The sequence below is a fragment of the Dermacentor variabilis genome, chromosome 1 (genome assembly GCF_050947875.1).
Source record: "Dermacentor variabilis isolate Ectoservices chromosome 1, ASM5094787v1, whole genome shotgun sequence".
In the NCBI taxonomy this organism is placed as follows: Eukaryota; Metazoa; Arthropoda; class Arachnida; order Ixodida; family Ixodidae; genus Dermacentor; species Dermacentor variabilis.
In genome coordinates this window covers 190,125,283-190,146,152 of record NC_134568.1, presented here as the reverse complement: position 1 = coordinate 190,146,152, position 20,870 = coordinate 190,125,283, and the positions used below count along the sequence as shown (strand labels likewise).

Here is a 20,870-nt window from a genome sequence, read left to right as displayed (position 1 = left end):
AGCAGAAGAGCAAACTGAATTATGATTTCAACAAGAATCATGCACAGGATCAAATCTTGCCCTAACATTACCTACCAGGCACAAGTATGTCTGGCTTACCTGCAGAAAGTCAGCAAACTGGCCTAATGCAAAGAGAGCAGCGTTCCGAACATGAACGTCCTTGTCCAGGACACCCTCACAGATGGCTTGGACAAATGCTGACAGATGCCTGGGTAAAACAACCATAGTGACTCAAATCAGTAAATGATATTGAGCAATTTTTATAAAGCAATCTCCATAAGTAGAACCCCTTTAATAATTTAATTAGGATAAGCATCTCATGGTAGGAAATGCAGAAAGAACCATCTCGCAAGTTTTTTAAAACAATGCATGATTTGTTTGTGGGTCGTTAACCTTGTATTGTAGGCCATGTCTGGTGCCTCTGATGTGCTGTCACAGTGCAGTATAGCATATCAGTGAATTGAAAGAGGCCGAAAACAAGGTGCAACAATTGCAATGCACTGAACACAATGTCCATGATTATATGTGCCAAATTACTGCAAAGCTGCACACTGTGGAAACTCCCCCACCCACCACATGCACGTGCACACGCACACACACACACATAAACATTCACTTTTCAATTCCAGCAACATTTCCTTTCACCACTCGAGGTTGGCTTCAGGTAACTTGGGATGGATTTCTTTAACATCCCAGTATTCCAAGCTTTGATTTGTGCATTACCATGATTAGCAGTTGAGCAACTCTCAATATACAGTGAACTGTCTATAATACGAACTCTGTTCAGCTGAATTCTCACATAAGTGTGAAAAAAAAAAAAACTAATCTCAATAATAACGACAAGGCAATGCTTGTACTTTGTCCTCGGCTTGGGATGAGACAAAGCGATGACTGATTTTACTATTTATTTTTTGCTGTTACAGCCATAGGTCGGCACACTTACTCATGAGTGCACTCACTCACACTCATTTCAAAGGCGTGAGTGCGAGTGAGTGGAGATGAGTGCGAGTGATTGCCAGTAAGTGTGAGGGGAGGTAAGTGCGAGTGAGTGCCAGTGAGTGTGAGCGGAGGTGAGTGCCAGTGAGTGGAGATGAGTGCAAGTGCAAGTGAGTGCCAGGGAGTGTGAGTGGAGGTGAGTGCCAGTGAGTGCGGGGCCTGGAAAAATTGTGGTGAGTGGGTATTCTCCCGCAATGTCGACCTATGCTAAGTATACGGACAGTCAATCTCTCCTTCTATTTCCCACTCTCTTGCCCGAGTGAGACCGAAGCAAAGCTTAGCAAGCATGGGCGGCAAGCATGCACATGTCTCATGTCAATGACAGATAGATAGGCTGAGAGAGTTTGGGGCTGTGACAGTACATATTCATTAAAAAGAGTGAAGTGACCATCGCTGAACGTTGGTAAAGCGAAATTTGGGCCATGATCTTTCTCATTTAAGTCGCCCAGCTGCAGCAGAGCCACTATTGCTCTCTTCGTCATTGCTGCGGCACCGCGAGAAAAAAAGAAAAAAAAAAAAGCATTTTTGACAACTCAGGCTAACGAGCATGCCGCTGGAACTCGACCAAGTAGTTTTCTGGTGATCGTAGGCGTAGCAAGGGAGGGGGATGGCTGAGGGGGGGGGGGGATTTGAAAACTTTGCCTTTATGGTGTATGCATTACGCATGATTCAGCGAACATCTCAAATATAATTTCCGGGGTTTTACTTTCCAAAAGTATGATATGATTAAGAGGCACGGTGCAGTGGAAGACTCCGGATTAACTTTGAATAACTGGGGTTATGGCATTCCGCCCCCATCGAAATGTGGCCACCGCGGCCGGGGATCGAACCCCTGTCGTCGAGCCTAGCAGTGCTACTTTTCAAATATAATGGTGCTTGGAAGAACCACAAGAAAAGTCTCAAACGATAGCATAAACACAAAAGCCAACGTATCTTATTGTGCTCAGTTTAACGAAAATTCTAGGGTTACAGGTACTCTGGGTTGTTGACCATGTTTGCGATATTTCCACCCAAAACTGCTTTGGCAGCAAAGTGAAATAAAATTGGGAAAATGTTCCAATTAACGAGTTTCTTCAGGGCTGAAAAAACTAAGCACAGAGACCTATCTCCTCATCCCAAACGCCTTGCAGCCGCGCTTCCTCTCATCACTTGACACTCGCCCTCCCAGTTTCTGCGCTTGCTCAGGAGGTGTGGAGCTGCTTGCATATAGTTACGCAAGTTGAGACATTAAATAATAAGTTCTGAAGCTTTTGCATGTGTTTTCGTCATATCTTATATTGTGTAATACTTGAGAAACAACCAGAGCGCACTGTTAACCTGCTCAAATCATGTGATTTTTGTGCAGTTCAGGAGCATATTTGCGTTTCATTTATTTTTGTTTTGTCGCGTTGCGTCTGCTGTCTGCTGCTCGTCGAAAGTGTTAGGAGGCCAGGTCAATATCTCCAGCCCTGCGAAACTTGCACGTACTACATTGCTGTAATTCATACAGTTTTGTCGTGTTCTTGGCACTTATTGTGCGAATGGCTCTTCCGCTCAATCCTCGTTGTTAGGCGGGCCAAGGGTGGAAAAATATTTCCTTTCCTGCAGCGGAAAGAGCGTGGAGTGAATGCGCTCAAGCAGGCAGACGAAAGTCACGTAGCGTTTATTTATTCTTTTAGGAATACTGCCAATCTCACAAGAGATCACTGCAGGGAGGGCATACATATAAATACAAAAAAAGAACAATCAAGTAATTTATACAATAGAGAACACTAGCAGAATTAATAGATGAAATGATTAGTAGCAGTGCGCTTGGTATGAGTAAAAAATAGAAATCACGAAAAATACAATGACAGGATCCGCAATGATGCGATCAGACTATTCAACCAAAATTTCGATACAGGTTTAAAAAAATTGTTCACACAAGTTGCTCAGCATGTATATTAATTTCCACCGTAGCTAATGTTATGGTTTGCTTGTGTGGCAACTGTTAGCGAGTGCAAAGCGCAGAGACATTCGAAATCAGGCACAGGAAGACCTTTGCAGACGGCGCCAAAGGGCCGGGAAGCGCAAGGCGTTATGGAATCGCCGACGACTCGCCGAGACGCGAGTGTTCGAAGTCTTGAGCGCCGTGTACGTGCGAGTGTGTGTACCAGCGGTGCCTACTCTTCCTTCGGGCACTCACCCTTTCTACCTGTCTGCAGACTTGACAAGTTGGCGCTGGGTGCTTGCATGTGCATGCATGAGACGGTTATGCCCATTTATGGTCCGATCTTGCGCCAGCGTTTCTGATTGGACCAAACCGTGCTGGGGTGACCTAGAATACTGGGAGGGTGCAGTTTTTCCGGAGAACTGCCAAGCCGCTGCGCTGCTTTGCCCCCCCCCCCCCCCCCCCCGGATTTCTCCATTTCTCCGCTGTGCAAGCTGCGCCAAAGCGACGGGCGTCTGCTATGTGCTTGATATTTGGTCACTATTAGCCAGCATTACGGTAATTAAGCTGCTATAACATACTACGCAACTGCAAGATAATATTGCAGCAACTCGCCACACAGAGAACGCGTTTGTGTGCTGTAAACACCAGGATTTTGTACAATTCCTTCTATGCTTGCAGGTTTGTCACCACAATGGTCCGCACTTAAGGGGCTGTTTCTGGCACACATTGAGCGTGCACCTCATTAGGAGCGGATGTATTTAGTTAAGTGTAGCATGACGGACGTAAATGCACTGCAAAATAGAATAAGCACAAGATGACGCTCATAACCAGGAGAACGAAGCAGATATAAACGGCTTGCTCATGCGAACGCTCTGCGCCTTTCATTTACTTTCTTTTATTTAATGTGTAACGAAGAAGAAGAGCACAAGAACAAGGCCAGCCAGATCGTCTCTTCCATGCCTGCTGTGCAACCAGTGGGCCAGCCGGATCGCCAGTGCTTGGCACGAGTGTGAGCCGTTCGAGCAACCAGCTGTTCCTGCTCTGTGTCACCTGCCTTCTCGGTTACGAAGAGACGTTACCCTCGGAACTGTTCAGTGCACCCATTACAATTGGTGGAAGGTGCGGGGTACTCAAGAACATCTACACCCTGGAACTCCGGTCTCGGACTCTGCCTCCTGTCATGCCCGACTCTCCCCAGCTGACGTCGCCGCCACCCCCCGTTGCCTGCTCTGGCGCTGTCTCGCAACACGATCCAGAGGTTTTCAGCGGTACGGATGAACAGGACGTCAATGACTGGTTGGCTACGTACGAATGGGTGAGCTTGCACAATCGATGAGATGATACCGCCAAGTTAAATGCCGTCATATTCTACCTTGCGGGAGTGGCTCACCTGTGGTTTAAAAATCACGAAGCCGACTTGCAGTCCTGGTCCGCGTTCAAGACCAGTTGCGCTGCAGTTTTCGGCCGCCCTGCCGTCCACAAGTTGCGTGCCGAGCAGCGGTTACGAGAGCGAGCGCAACAACCCGGTGAAACATTCACCTGTTATATCGAAGAGGTTCTCGACCTATGCAAATGTGTGGATGCTTCTACGCCCGAAAATGACAAATTGAAGCATATTTTGAAGGGCATCGCCGATGACATTTTCCAAATGTTGATCGCCAAGAGTCCGCGCACCGTAGCAGAGCTCATAAACTTGTGTCAAAGCTACGACGAGTTGAGGAGGCAGCGCGAGTTGACCAGGCGCCCCTCAGTGGCTGATGAGGCCCTCTCTTCCATGACAGCCGTCTCTGATCGCTCCCCCTTGCTCACACAAATCCAAGCTTTCATGCGGGAGGAAGTTGCACGTCAGCTTTCTCTGCTACCCTTCGCTGAGCTACAGCAGCTGCTGCCGCAACAGCCTCCTACACAGCTCGTTCCTACGCTCCGGCGGGTTATTGAAGACCAAGTTGCTGAGGCTCTACCAATGCAGCATCAGCAGTACCCTGCCGCCGCGCCACTTACTTACGCATCCGTCGCCGTGCAGCCCCCTCGTCAACCACTCGTTGCGCTACATCCTTGGCTGCCACCACCGGTTCATAGTCCCGTTCATCGACCTGCTCCTGCCTTTACTAATCCTTGGCGCACGCAAGACAACAGGCCCATATGTTATGCCTGCGGTATTCCCGGCCATGTTGCACGACTCTGCTGCCACCGCATGCTGCACTCTGATGAGTTTGTGCAGTCACCTCCCTACACCAACGCGCAGCCATTCCATGACACTTATTTTAGTCGGCAGTCGAACAGGCCACCAGCCGAGCGCCCGGTCCTTACACGTCGTTCACTTTCCCCGCGTCGCCGCTCGTTGTCCCCCATGCGTCGGCGCCCTTCGCCCACGCAAGAGGAAAACTAAGCACTGCAGTTCAGGAGGCAAGAACTGCATCGCCATTGATCTGTACAAGTCCTTCATTGTCACCTTCGAACGTTGTCGATCTTACTGTTGACGGCGTCCCTACCATTGCGCTAATTGATACTGGAGCAGCCGTGTCTGTCCTAAACGAACGCCTCTCTCGTGCTTTACGAAAAGTTACGACGCCACTTTCTGGGTTTTCTCTTCACACAACAAGCGCCCAGCCAGTTCAGCCTTCAGCAGCATGCACAGCTAGAGTTGTTATTCAGGGCGTTCTCTATATTGTGGAGTTTGTGGTTCTGCAGTCCTGTTCTCACGACGTGATACTTGGGTGGGACTTTCTTTCGCGAAATAACGCCGTCATCAATTGTGCACGTGCTGAAGTCGAATTATCGCCTCTGTGTGACGCCCCTCGTCGGCGCCACTTCTCTTCCCGCTAAACTAGTTCTTCGAGAAGACATCGCCATACCGCCGTACTCGTCTGCCGTTGTTCCCGTCTTCTGTGGCGCTGTCCTCTTCACTCCTTCAGAACTCTTCATGACCCGCAAAGACGTTCCCCTCCCTTTCGCCATGCTTGACATTTCAGCCGGTTTCAGCGCCATCGTTGTCTGCAATCCGTTTCCTACAGCCCTGATGGCTCTTCGCGGCGAAGCACTTGGCCATGTTCAGCCTCTTGATGACATGCTTATAACCGACGTGCCGGATGCTTCGTATGCAGAGCTCACTGACTTCTGTGCACTTTCCACTTCTGCTCCGCCATCACCTGACTTATTCACACCTTTCATTGCCGATGACCTTACTTCCGAGCAGCGCTCCCAGCTTCTTCACCTGCTTGCCCAGTTCTGCTCTTCTTTTGATGTCGGTCAGCCTACTCTGGTTCGCTCGTCAGCCGCCAGCCACCACATCGACACTGGCTCCAACGCGCCATTGCGGCAGCGCCCGTACCGCGTATCCGCCAAGGAGCGTCAGGTGATCAGTGAGCACGTGGACGACATGCTTAAGCGCGGTGTCATTCGACCTTCCAATAGCCCGTGGGCATCACCGGTGGTTCTCGTCACAAAAAAAGATGGTTCCATTCGGTTCTGCGTCGATTATCGCCGTCTTAATAAGATAACGCGCAAAGACGTCTACCCTACCGCGCATTGACGACGCTCTGGACAGCTTGCAAGGCGCTAAATTCTTCTCTTCGTTGGATTTACGCTCGGGCTACTGGCAGGTCCTGATGTCAGCAGTTGATCACCCTAAAACTGCATTCATTATGCCAGATGATTTATACGAATTTAATGTGATGCCATTTGGCCTATGCAATGCGCATGCTACCTTTGAACGAATGATGGACAATATCTTGCGCGGCCTAAAATGGAGCACGTGTTTGTGCTATCTCGACGACATCATTCTGTTTGCCCCTAATTTCAGCACGCATCTTCTTCGCCTTAGGCAAGTGTTGACGTGCTTGACCAATGCAGGCCTGCAACTGAACCTGAAAAAGTGCCAGTTCACCGTGCGCAAGCTCATGATTCTAGGTCACGTCGTATCACATGACGGCATTTGTCCCGACCCATCAAAACTCCGCGCTATGACAGAGTTTCCGAAACCTAAGACACTCAAAGAACTCTGTGCCTTCATTGGCCTCTGTTCTTACTTCAGACGCTTTGTTCGCAATTTTGCCTCAATTATATCACCTTTGACACAACTCTTAAGTGGCGCCAACGACCTAGCCTCCTGGTCTCCTGCTTGTGACACCGCGTTCGTGACCTTACGCCGTCTCCTGATGTGTCCGCCTATACTGCGACACTACAACCCCACCGCCCCAACTGAAGTGCACACTGATGCCAGTGGTATTGGCCTTGGCGCTGTCCTTGCGCAGCGCAAGCCTGGCTACTCCGAATACGTCGTTGCTTACGCCAGTCATGCGCTGACCAAAGCGGAACGCAATTACAGCGTCACAGAAAAAGAATGCTTGGCCATCGTTTGGGCACTCGGGAAGTTTCGCCCTTATTTTTACGGCAGGCCTTTCAATGTGGTTATTGACCATCACGCCCTTTGTTGGTTATCCTCTTTAAAAGACCCGTCTGGACGCCTTGCCCGCTGGGCTCTGCGCATTCAAGAATACGACATACACGTCATATACCGCTCAGGTCGCAAGCACACTGACGCTGACGCTCTGTCCCGCTCTCCGCTGCCAGCCGACACGGCCTCCCTCTCCACCATTAAGGCGGTGTCCTCAGTCGACATTGACACCTTTGCATCAGAACAGCGCAAGGATCCTTGGGTGGCCTCTCTTTTGGATCTCCTTTCTGGCTCGCCTGCATCTCCCATCTCCCGCTCCTTGCGTCACCAGGCTGTCCATTTTGCTGTCCGGGATAACCTCTTGTATCGACGCAACTACCAGCCCGATGGTCGCAAGTGGCTCCTGGTTATCTCTAGGACTTTGCGTTCCGACATGTGCGCGTCTTTCCATACGGACCCACAATGTGCACACGCAGGCGTTTTGAAGACATACGAGAGCCTGCGGCAACGTTACTACTGGCGAGGAATGTTTACTTTTGTCCAAAAGTTTGTTCGCTCGTGCCCACAATGCCAACGCCACAAATCTCCGCCTCATCCGGCCCACGGTTTATTACAGCCGTTTCCGTGCCCTGCTCGTGCCTTCGACCATGTGGGAATTGACCTGTACGGGCCGCTACCACTAACACCCGCTGGAAAACGATGGATTATTGTCGCAGTTGATCACCTTATACGCTATGCCGAAACCGCTGCTCTACCTGCAGCGACCGTCAGTGACGTTGCATCCTTTCTACTCCACGTTTCATTCTTCGTCATGGCCCACGTCGGGAGCTGCTGAGTGATAGAGGCCGTGTGTTGCTGTCGCAGGTGGTTGAAGCTCTGCTTGCTCAATGCCGCATAGTTCACCGGACCACCGCGGCGTACCATCCTCAAACTAACAGGCTTACAGAGCGTTTCAATCGCACCCTTGGTGATATGCTCGCCATGTACGTTTCATCGGAGCATACAAACTGGGACATCGTCCTCCCATTTGTCACGTAGGCATATAATACGGCTACACAAAGTACCACAGGATTTTCTCCATACTTTCTTCTCTATGGTCGCGATCCTCCCCATACCAACGATACGGTTTTGTCTTATACACCAGACGCGTCAGAATGTGCTCCCGTTTCAGCCGTCGCCCGATACGCCGAGGAGTGCCGTCAATTAGCCTGAAAGTTCACCTCCTCTGATCAACAATGACAAAAAGCCAATCATGATGGCGACGCTACGAATCCGAACTTCGCTCCCGGCACCCTTGTCTTGTTGTCCGTGCCTTCTACCACGCCTGGACTTTCGACAAAACTTCTCTCGCAGTATGATGGACCATACCGCATCGTCGAACGCACCTCTCCGGTCAATTATGTCATAGAGCCGCTTACGTCGACATTAGACAAGCGCCGCCGTGGACGGGCTGTTGTTCACGTGCGCTGCCTGAAACAATTCTATGACCCGCTCGTCTCCATGTCGTGAGTCGCCAGGATGGCTCCGCTTTTGCACCGGAGTAACTGTAATGAAGAAGAAGAGCACAAGAACAAGGCCAGCCAGATCGTCTCTTCCATGCCTGCTGTGCAACCAGTGAGCCAGCCGGATCGCCAGTGCTTGGCACGAGTGTGAGCCATTCGGGCAACCAGCTGTTCCTGCTCTGTGTCACCTGCCTCCTCGGTTACGAAGAGACATTACCCTCGGAACTGTTCAGTGCACCCATTACAAATGCGTTGGATTTGCTTTACAAGACCGCCACCTGCACTCTGCTGTTCTCTTCTTAACATGAAAGTCAATTTAGCAATTCTGTATGCTCGCTTACATTCACTCGCACTCATTTTAAAGATGTGGGTGCGAGTGAGTGCCAGTGACTGTGAGTAGAGATGAGTGCGAGTCCGAGTGAGCACCAATGAGTGTGAGTGGAGGTGAGCGTCAGTAAGCGCGAGCAGAAGAGAGTGCAAGTGAGTGCCAGTGAGTGTGAGTGGAGGTGAGTGCGAGTGAGTGGAGATGAGTGCGAGTGAGTGTGAGTGAGTGTGAGCGGAGGTGAGTGTGAGTGAGTGCGAGTAAGTGCCAGTGAGTGCGAGTGAGTGCCAGTGAGTGTGAGTGAGTGCCAGTGAGTGTGAGCGGAGGTGAGTGCGAGTGAGTGGAGGTGAGCGCGAGTAAGTGCCAGTGAGTATTCTCCCGCGCTGACGACCCATGGTTACAGCAGACAGAAATTTGTCAGAGAGAATTCAGATTGAAGTGGACAAACTGGTTGCTGCCATGTTGTGCAATCACACAGTCCCCGATGGAAGCTGTCGTGCAGACTTCCAGGCGACAAGTGAAATTTTCTGGCTGGCCAAAAACTGGCGATTTGACAAGTGACAGCGACGGATTGCCCTCCGCGATGGCGAAATTTGTTGATCATCGCTGTAGCTTGTTGACGTCGCTTTAGGGTTGGTGGCGAGTGTCAGTGTAGTGACTCGTGAAACGATTTGCTGGTACTGGAAGAGGAAACTGAGTGTGTGTACTGCGGGTAAGCTGCCATGGAGGGCATCTAATGCTCCCGATTTGGCGTGCATCGGATCTTTTTTGTTCACATGGGATCTAACAACCAGCAAACATATATGATTGCAGTTTGGCAATGTACTGAACATTGGTGATGAAAGATTGTGTTTTTTTAGAAACATATTAACTAGGGGGAAAAAAGAAATAAAAAAGAAGCGTAACCGTATTGAGCCATTCTTTGTGTTGTCAATCACGAACAAGGGCACCGAGAAATCGTACGATATGGCATCGTGTCAACGAAGTTCTACTGTACTATACATGTATAACAATGAACGCAACATGCATCCGTAACTGCAAGTTTTACAGGGCTGACTTAAGTTTCACAGTTTTCAATCAGCTAAGCTTTGATTTTTTATTAAAAAGACGCTTTTGTATGCTACACAGATGTGTTGGCCTCTTTTCTTGGTACCATGCATCCTATGGCAATTTATTCTAGGGGAGAAATATTTTGCAAAGAATGGAAGAAGTTATCATGAGAGTGTGTCGTGGTCAGAAATTGAAAAGGCTTTTAGCATACAAACAGAATAAAAAAGCAAGGCAGGGCAGAGCAGGAACCATGAGCAGGTGTAAGTATTCACATAGATTAGCATCCTTCATATTGCCTTCAGTGGAAGTCGCATTAGGTAAGGATATTCTCTGTGGTGAGAATATGACAGCCAAAGCACACTGCAGCCAGTTACTTCAATATGGTGAGCCTTTCAAATGTATCAGAATTTGGGCTTGTTGGTTCATCATCTTGAAGCATGAACAGCGTCAAACAAAATTACAACAGGCTGTGTATGCTCTTTTCTTCTATGTGCTAGTATATGAGTGTTAAGTAATTTGGCAATTACACTACATTAACTATATTACATTACATTACATTATATTAACTAGAGAGGGACAATGTTGCCTTGATTGAAAACATGATAACGGTATGGTTCTAGCACAGTACCTAGAATGTTCCATCTGCTACTAAGGTCAAACAACCAAATGCGTTGGGAGCTTGGTTCATCAGAGGCAGAATATCACAATTATTGATCATATATGTGGTATGCCTAAATCCTACGGTAAAAATTTGTTAAATATAGAAACAAGTATGTTGGGCAGACTGGTCAAAACTCTGTTGCCTACCCACAAATGCATGTAGACACACAAATTATTCATTCACGGCTCTCTAAACAACAAAATTCCCACTCACTTTTGTCGAATGGCTTCTGAGCACCCCTCGGCAATCACAGCAATGGCAAGATAGGCAGCCCGTCTTTGGGAGGCCTTGTCACTTTTCACATACTTGTCAACATGCTGAAACTGCATTTCACCAAAGAATCAGAACCATTAGTGTCAGTTGGAATAATGCAGACACCTCAATAAACAATTACATCATGCGGAATAATTTTTAGCCACAGAAGAAATAAGTATAGCACTGAAAGAAGTATTTTGTTTTTGTATTCTGCCTCTATCTTACGATGAGAAATAATCCCCCCCCCCCCCCAACACTTTCCTATTTTTTTCTCTCTTGTTAGTTTGCCAAGCAAGTACAGGAAAAAAAAAATTATTCTACATTGTTTTCAGAGGTGAAATCTAGTGGGAAACAGTACTGTTAAATCAGATCTGTTTAGTTTATTTCATACTGAATATTCTAAATAATCAGGCAAAGCAGAAACAACAAATTAGTAGTGTAATTTAAACAACTACAGAAGAAATTGTGAAGGTAATATAAGGCATATAAGGCAACTTGCTTGTGAGGCAAATACAGTTGAACATATCGAATTACTGTCTATATCATAACAATGTAAAATCCCCTCGAAAATCCGATGCAAAAGTATTGTAGTGTACTACGCGTACATCAAACTCTCGTTCACCACCCCATTCGATATAACGAACGGTGCAATGCACCGTGCCCATGCAAGTACCCTTCTTCTAATGGAGACGCAATCTCTTCTAGCGTCATCGGAAATATCTAATCCCAACAAATATGAAACAGCCCTGTTTCGGCAGATGCTGTCACGCAAGAGATTAAATCTAAAGGGCAGTACTTGCCATGGAGGAAAAGTGAGCAGGGTGCCCTCAGTTTTGCTCGCTGCACACATAGATGGATCGCGCTAACTGTGACCTGCAAACTTCTTACTGTTGTGTTCATATAGGAGGTTGTGGCCAAGTACTGCACCAGGGTGGCCAATCCTGCTCTGGTGAGGGAGTGCGTTACCGGTTCTGGTTACCGGGATCAGGCCACACTCCAGGCCTGTTTGTGCAATTTTATCAACACGCGGATTTTTTTTTTAATCCGGTGGAAAATTGCCGGCACCGGGATTCGAACCACGGACCTCTTGCACGCGAGGCGGGTGTTCTACCTCTACGCCATCGCTGCAGGCTTGGAGAAGAAGTTTGCAGGCAAGGCATGGCCACAATTATTACATGACCGGGGTTGTTGGAGAAGTATGGGAGAGGCCTTTGCCCTGCAGTGGGCGTAACCAGGCTGATGATGATGATGATGATGAACTGTGACTGTTCATTATTGGCAAGAACAGATTGCCATTATGCTTCAAAAACACAAAAGGCCTCCTGGTCTGATAAGTGTTCCACAAGAAAGTGTGGATGACACTCAATCTTTTCATTGAGTGGGCGCTGGGGATGGCATGCTTAACTAGAGATGCTGTGCAGCTGGGTTTGTCTTGTAAACAAGGGCTTTCCGCAAATGGCACTTTAGCACTCTGTGAGCGGCCAAAACGAATCCAACCCCTACCTCCATTTGGATGGATCTTTACATAACAGTTTGAATTTAACAAAACCACCACATGCCATATCTACACTTTGCGGAGAGACCATTGCGCCAGTGGCATGCAAGAGTCATTGCTGTGTGATCCGCAGGTCAACGCTAAACGCGTTGCATTTGTGCTCGCTCGCTTACATGTAAGTGGGAACGAACTTGGCTGTTCTGCAAGCTGAAAGCGACTTTCGAAACTAACGGTGTGTGCATAGTATTGGCAGTCACTGATGACGGGACCAGAGGCCGAGAATGAAGGGACATACCAGTCACGAGGTGTTGAAGCACTGAGCACCATGCAAGAGACATGCAGATTTTTTTGGCCGTTGAGAAGTAAGAATGACCGATATTAACAGGAAGTGGGCTCCAAAAATTTGGAGGACACCTAAGCTTCACCTTTAAGAGTGGAATGCGATAGCATTCAAAGATCCCTGACTGCTTCTCACGCTTCCCGGCGACTGGAGCGTATGTAACCGTAATGTTTACTGGGAAATGCTGGCCGTGAACACTATGCACGAAGGCGGGCTTTGTGGTAGAAACACGGCCTCTTGTGTGGGCCTCGATGCGGAGGCGGCGAATGCCAGCTGGTGGTACTGCAAGGAACCGGGCGCGCCGGCGCGCGCAAATGGCAGATGCCGCGGCCAGTGTGCGAGTTGTAGAAATGCTAGAAAAGGGGTTTCTTTTGAGTTTTTACGTAACAGAATTATGTTTTCAGTTAAATTACAAGCTGAGAGCTATCATGTCTGTTGTGTGTAAGTCGCAGTTTACAATTTTTCAACGTATTTAGCTTGAGAAATTCAATTAATTCAGTAAATTCCTCGTGTCACATGGAGGGCCTGGATATGGGTGGTTCTAAAATCTTTTAGCCGAAACAGCATTCAACACCAGATTTTCTGCGACACGGGCTCCTTAACGCTATCACGTTAAAACCCGACACAATGGTCCGCCTGGCTCATTGCCCATGTATGACGATCAGCCATTTAAACAGTACATGGTTGGGATTGTAATCGACATGCGGCCGGGCACTTTCACGCGCAACTCGCAGTACAAGTTGCTGATGGCAGCAAGGCGTGTATCGATACAGGCTAGTCTTGCATCCACGGTGCATCTATTTCTATCTTATCTTGAATAAAAATGCGCAACAAGCATTTTGATGCATACACTGCAGTTTCACGCCCGGGCGATGCGGGCTTTTAAGCTTAGCATTGTGATCATTACCTATAGTGAAAACACTGTCCGTAGGACATCCGAATCATGCCCCTATGTCCGTTTACTGTTTCAAACACAAATAGGACATCCACCAAACATCTAGTTTTGGATATCCTGCCACAATGCACCAAGGATATCGCACATGGACCTGTTTTAGATATTCTACCATGGATGCCCTAAGGTTATCCTACAAGGACCTTTTTCAGCATACATGTGAATACTTTTCCTCCAATTGAGGCTTTGTCCGAGTTTCCTTGTAAGAGAATTATGTTTTCTCGCATGTCGGAATTAAAATCTGAATTGATCATGTCTGCAGCTTGTGTGTACGTCATTCTTTACAAATTTTCTGATGCTATTGCTCTTACAACTTGTTCTTGATGTGCGGGTGCTCTGCCCGTTGTATCTGTAACACTTCGTATGCTGCAACCGTAATTGACATTATAGCAAACACTGTGCAAAAGGCCCTGGCATTTGTTTGTTAAATGTATGCGGCATGTCCCCATGACACGGAAAGTGCAGCCAAACAAACATCTAAGGGATGTCTGCAGGACGTATTAAACATATCCCTAAGACCCATGTTCTGAAAGTGGTTGTCTATAGGATATCCGTAGGACGTCGTTGTTATTGGGATATATCAAAAACCATTCCACCGCGCGAGCGACTTGCACTATTCATGAACAAAAAATAAGTCAACTTTTGTGCATTTGACATGGCCTTGGAAAAGCAAATTGATAAGTTCCTGCTTCTCACGATCTCAGGAAACTGTCCAAAGACGTGTGGAGATATCAGATAAGCTTGAGATAGGCATATCTTATATTTCAAACTATCAGTATATGAAATTACATTACGATCCCCTTTGAGTTCAGTATATCCAGGATCGACTGCACAAGGCACATCTATTGCTTCAAGGCAGCAGAAGACTGCAGCATTAGGCTGGCACTAATGAAGAAGAGACAGAGACCGCGGTGGTGTTGCATGGGAATAGTCTTCAGCATGAGGATTCTGGGTGCTCCAGCAGTGCCGTGCAATGTGCCCAACTCAAGGGCACGCAATACTTATTGGGCGGTCGATCTGGTGTCCTCCACTCAGTGGGGTTGCGGTATCATGAGTAAAAGGGCCGGTTCCTCAGTGTGACTAGAGGAATGTGGTTGGTGTTTGGAGCGTGCACAGTGCCGACAGAGGAGAATCCTAGATTTGTGACATTCTGGTGAACCACGGCTTGAATCAAGGAAACCATAGGCTGGTTGGCAGTTGAGATGGGCACAAGAGGGGCTGGCCACATTGTTTTTATTTCATGACGAATGATACGTGCCAAAGTGTCCGAAGCTGGTGATTGCAAAGTCAGTGGTGGTACTCTGCATGATGATGATGCCGTAGTAGTGGGGAGTTTGGTGAATTGCTGGGTAATAAAGCAGAATTTTGCAAGTTCAAATCATCGACACTTTGACAATAGCATCCACAGTAGCACAGTTCCTGCATACCAAGAGGTTGAATGCGTCATCAGCGATACCGTTGAGGATGTGCCCGATCCTGTTCGCTTCAGACATTGTCAACTTTATGGCAAAGCACTAAAATATCCCGAACATATGAAATGCACGAGTCAGTCAATGACTGCTTGCGAGTCAAGTTCTTTTTTAGTGGCTAGCTGACAACCCAAGGGCTAGCCAAACAAGTCATTCAGTTTATTTTTTGCATAGGTCCCAGCTGGCCAGGTCGTTCTCATGCATCTCGTACCAGATGCGCGCGATTCCTTTCAGATAAAATACTAAATTCGCCAGCATAAGCATATCGTCCCACCTGTTCTGTTCGCTGACATGCTCATACCATGAGGTCCAATCCTCAACGTACAAGTCATCTGTGCCACGAAAGGTGCCTGGATCTTGTGGAAGCGACAAGATGACAGAAAGTGGAGATGGCTGCTGGGTGCTTTTCTTTTTAGTTTCGTGCAACAATATGCAGTAGTTTCCCTCAATTTTCATACGAAAGTTTTCATACGAAAGTTGGTTATGCCTTGCACCATTATAGAAGAAGTCAAAATCAGCAGACCAGAATTTTTGACAGCGGCATGATTCAAACGTTTATAATCATGCTTAGAAAATAGCCAAGTGGTGAATGTCAAGCTGCACTGTTGAATAATTATGCATAAGCGTTAATACAATTTGCCCTTTCTTTTTTGTGTTCCAATTTGTTATGATGGTACTAACCTTAAGGTTTCACTTGAAGGTGATGCGTAACAGTGATACAGTAGAACCTCGTTAATTCAACCTCTAAGTGAACCGTAAATTTATCTGAATAAAACATAGTTCAACTAAGGAGAGCCCCTTTAAATACAGCGCTCGATCAATGGTGCGGTACAGAGCTCAAAACCAAAGCCATCACTGCGTCTGGCACTGAAAAAATCTTATCTTGCTTCATCAGCGCGCCATGACATGTGCCGGAACAAGCCCACGTTCCCTTAAAGTTCAAGTCTGACAAGATCATGCCTCACGCTCCATTTGCTGTGGGTGTGAGAAAAAATGTGTTAGGGCGAGCCGAGAAGGATGGTAGCTTGAAGCTTGCTGTACTCCCGCATGGCCTTGTTGGAGACTTATGTGATCGAGTGTGTGCTAGGAGGAGAGGAGGTGGGGTCGTAAGTGAATGTGGTGTGCATGTGCTGGGGTCTCCTCCTTCTTGCTCCTTTCAAGCCGAATGGGAAGCTTCCTGCACGTCTTTCCTCATCATTTTTACGATTGAACCTTTGCCTTTGGCTCGGGTCTGTTTGAAAAGCGGTGCATGGGAGTGAGTGATTTTGTTAGAAGTAACGGTCATGCAGTTTCTGGAGTTTGAATTCACTGGAGTTTTTCACTATTCAAGTAAATAGGACTATGCCGGGACCAACAGGATACTAGTTCGAATTATCCTTCAATTGGAATTAAGAGATTTGTAATTATCAGGATTTCACTATATTTGGCAAAGTTACAATAGTGCTGCTAATTAGCCATCCAAAATTAATTAGGGCCTGGCAAGCACTTCAAAGGCAACCTTTCATGCACCATACCTACAACAGTGGGAACATTTGACTTTTGAATTTGAAAACTAACAGGTCAGGTAAGTATGTAAAAAATTTGAACTCGTATTTGAATAAGAAATAGTTCGAACTGCCAAATAATTTAACCCAGCTTGCATGTCAACTGACACCCACATATGGCCCTGTTGCAAACTACAAATTTCTTCAAATGCTATAGCATTATTTAAACAAAATGGATTTCACTTCTCTTTATAATCTGAAAACTTGCAACATGCACAGTCCTATCAGCACCACTGCTGTGTATGGCATGTGAATGCAAAGCTTCCAGTGCAACACACTTACTATAGCTATCACTTAGCAGAAAAAGCATCCCGACACAACCGAAGTGCCGTAGGTGTGACAGCAATGCTACGTAGATATAAACAAACATCTGGACTGATTGTTCACACTGCAAAGTAAAGCAGCCTTCTGCGAATGCATAAGTGAAAACTGCCTCTATTGCTTTTGGATCAGCTCTAGGGGCAGTAGAACTGCTATATTTTGAGCAGGAATTTCTGTTATGAAGGAGAACTGTTCTTTTGAAGAATCTTGTTAAAACTTCATGTGTCATATACATGCAGAAAAAGAAAAGCAGGGCAAAACGCACCCTTTATTTAATGGACATTACTTAAATGTGTCCAGCAACTTCAATGTTAAAACAATTAACCTGAAGCACAGCAGAAAAGATCTTGCAACGGGTGCAAATGATACATGTAGCAGATTAGCAGGTTGAGCAAACTGCCAAGAATGTTCACTAGCTTTCTAATTTGCATCCATTCCTTCACATCATGGTGTACAGGTAATGTCTTTTGCAACGAATAATAACTGCAAAACCTGTAAGATGGCTTTCCCTCATGGTAGGAGACTAAGACACCATGGCAACACTAGCTAGTCATCCTTGGAGAGATGTAGTGTTAGACTACCTTATCATGTTGTGATAGTGATGATCTAAGCTAAGTGGATCATCACTATCACAGTGGAAATGACAGCGTATAACAGGGTTTTTAGGAGTGCTCTATCACATGTAAGGCGTGTATGTTTGGCTGGCAGCACCTCAGAAGGTGACAATGTATTTGAAGTGCAGCTTATACTTTGAACAATGAATCTTTACCAAGCTGACAAAGGAAGCACCAAGATATGTGGACGTTACCAAAATATGACATAAAATTGCCGAGTGGCACACTATGTCCAGGCTACCTTATTGCCCAAGGTGCAGCGTTTTTGTATACCAGGTGCATTTGTAGATTCAAGATTGCCAAAAGTTCCTAAAGAGCAATAAAAAAATATTTTTTTTTGATACCAGAATACTAGAATTGATGGACATCCAAAAAGATCTGATCAGTTCTATTTTTTCACTTATTAAAATATGTCAATTTTTAATTACTGCAGTTTGACAGCTTTTGACAATTGAAGGTTTGCTGCTGCAGATGATTTGTTGTGGTATCAGTATTCAAAATACATAGAATTCCTTGCAGTTTGGCAGCATTTGACAATTCAAGGTTTGCTGCTACTGATGATTTGTTGTGGAATCAATATTCAAAATACATGAAAAGTCCTTCCCCTAAGCCCTGTAGCAAGAGGAAACCTCACTTTTTGCCATGGAAAACTAGAACTGAGTGCCTAGGAAGCTTATGAAACCCCACGTGTGAGAAATGTCAGCATGGTCTGTATTACACAAGCCAACCACTTCTTTATTTTTAAGTAGTGAGTACTGATGCATCCAGACAACAATTGTCACTAGCTGCACGGCTGACCTTGTCAAGAGCTTTGCTTGGCAGCACATCGCATTGTGCCCTGTTCCTTAGGCCGAAAGTCCCTTGCCTCCACAGCCTTCACTCCTTCTGTGTGCCCGCCATACAATAGGAAACAATGAATGCAGCCTTTTCGATTGTTTAAGTTAATACTATAAAGGGTGCCCGACAGTAAGCGCTTGCTTGGCCACATATAGTGTGCACGCGTGCGTGTGCATGCGCATGCACAGTCATCAACGTTGTGGGTTTGGATGCAAAACCTCATTCTTCACATAGGCCTCAAGAAAAGAAATTCGAGGGGCAACAAATCTGGCAATTTTGGTGGCCAGGTGACATATCTGCTTCATTTTATCCACTGGTTTAGAAAGTTCTGATTGAGAAACTGATCACGTTGAGCAACTCAGACAGTACACCCTTTAAAACATAGCTGATGTATTTGCTCGCTGTTCTACTGATAACATATGGACTGAGAATACAATGTTTGAAAAATTCTACACCATACGTTAACTGCCCATCACTTGGTGCATGTGTTGGTATAGCTAATGTGGGTTGCTGTTAATTCTTATCGACATCAAACTTCACCAATGTATTTTTAGACTCAAGAGTTCACAAAAACAGGGAACCTACCAGAGGAGGCAGCAACTTTTCTGGAGGAAGGTGGAGGGCCATGGTGTCAATGAGCTGTAAGCATGAGGAAACATGTTAAAGAAAGAAGCAGATGCACCATCTATACCAACAGAATAGCCAAACCTTAAAGGGAAGCTGAAACACTTTTCGAAAAAAATGAGTTCTCTGCGGCATTCTACAGTTTTGAGTCCGCTGAACACGAATATCTGGTTCAAAAAGGGCGGAAACAAACGCAAGCGGCTGTTTTTCCAAGAAAACGCGCACCAGCGCCTCAGGGCATCGCGCGAACGCCGCTGTTGCCCGTGATTGGTCGGGGCCGCTGTGACGTCGTTGGCGGTTGTCGCCGGTCGGCGCCGCCGCATGTCTCCGTTTCAGAGCGTAGCACCATTCGTTTCTCTCTAGTAGCACGCGGTTCTGCTCTTCTGGCTTCATAGCTGAGTTGCAAGATGGAACGTTCTCGCTGTCTCCGACAGCTTGTATTGTCCCCGTACATGTTTGAACCCACAGCCGATACGGAAAACGATGGCGGCAACAGAGTCAACGACGATATTGAGTGTGCCAACAGCGAGAGCGATGTGTGCACCTTCTCGCGCGCTGGAAATCTTAGCTGGTACATATGTTTCTTTTTTTTCATGTAGCTACACGTTGCAATGACGGGAGAAAAAATGCGCTAAAGTGTCACTGGGAACATGCTGCTGGAAGAGTGCCGAAGCACTAACTTCTCATTAGATTTACAAGGGTGCAATTCCGCGATGTCAAGCACCTTGCCGCTGCTTGTCTAAAGTCCCGTGGTTTTTTCAGCGTTGATACACGATCGCGAACATAAGTGCCGCGTTTCAAAGCGCGCACATGCAGTGCTGTGAGGTACAGTCATGGAAGTTGCTTATCATACACATCCAGAGATGACCAGAGGTATTATATGTGCAATATTCATACTATGGTTCGACGACTTTGCGAGTGTGGCTCGATCAAGAATCGGTATGCGTGCTCCATGCTAGTGTTGACATAAAGATATTAGGCAGCTTTAGCACCGCCGTGTGGTAAACACGATAACTGAACCGTACTTCGAATGTCACTATAGGCAAGCCTACACTCCATTTGATACCTCAGGTGCATCGCTGTGGAAGCTACGCTCGAAGTCCGGTCACCAAAATTTGTTACTGCGCGCGTTTCCGTCTATGCTTCGCAGCGTGCCAGCGGCGTTTGCTCGCGCGAGCATGCACGTGAAGCTGCCACGACGGGCTGCAATTAAAAAATACCGAAAAGAAAATTTTTTTAAAAGAACGTGTTAGCAGCCGTATAAGTACACGGATGGTTTCTATGGGTAAATTCTTTTTTTATTTTCATTCCGAACTGAGCTTATATATGGAAAGCTTTCTGAAAAATCGGGTCAAGAAACACCGAACTTTTTCTAAGTGCGAACGCAGCCACTGCAAGAAGTATCTCAAGCCTCCACAGCGTTGCACCTGATGTATGAAACGGAGTATAGCAACGCTAGCAACAACGCGTTTTCGCGCATTTGTCGTAAGGCTATCCGGCTACGCTAAAACTGTGTTACCAGACGTTAATGGCTGCAAATGTTTGTATTTCTCCAGTGCATCAATGTGGGCCTAATCACG

The 20,870-nt window shown here is 46.7% G+C and overlaps 1 protein-coding gene across 1 annotated transcript in view; it reads right to left on the bottom strand.

The window, feature by feature from the left end:
* LOC142590007 (importin-4-like) overlaps positions 1-20,870 on the bottom strand; it is a 114,117-nt gene that overhangs the window by 47,184 nt on the left and 46,063 nt on the right. Inside the window, exons 12-14 of the mRNA XM_075701815.1 lie at positions 19,252-19,305; positions 11,053-11,162; positions 100-208 (exon numbers count right to left, since the gene is read on the bottom strand). Of these exons, the coding sequence (XP_075557930.1) occupies positions 100-208; positions 11,053-11,162; positions 19,252-19,305 (273 nt within the window). The remainder of the gene's footprint in view (positions 1-99; positions 209-11,052; positions 11,163-19,251; positions 19,306-20,870) is intronic.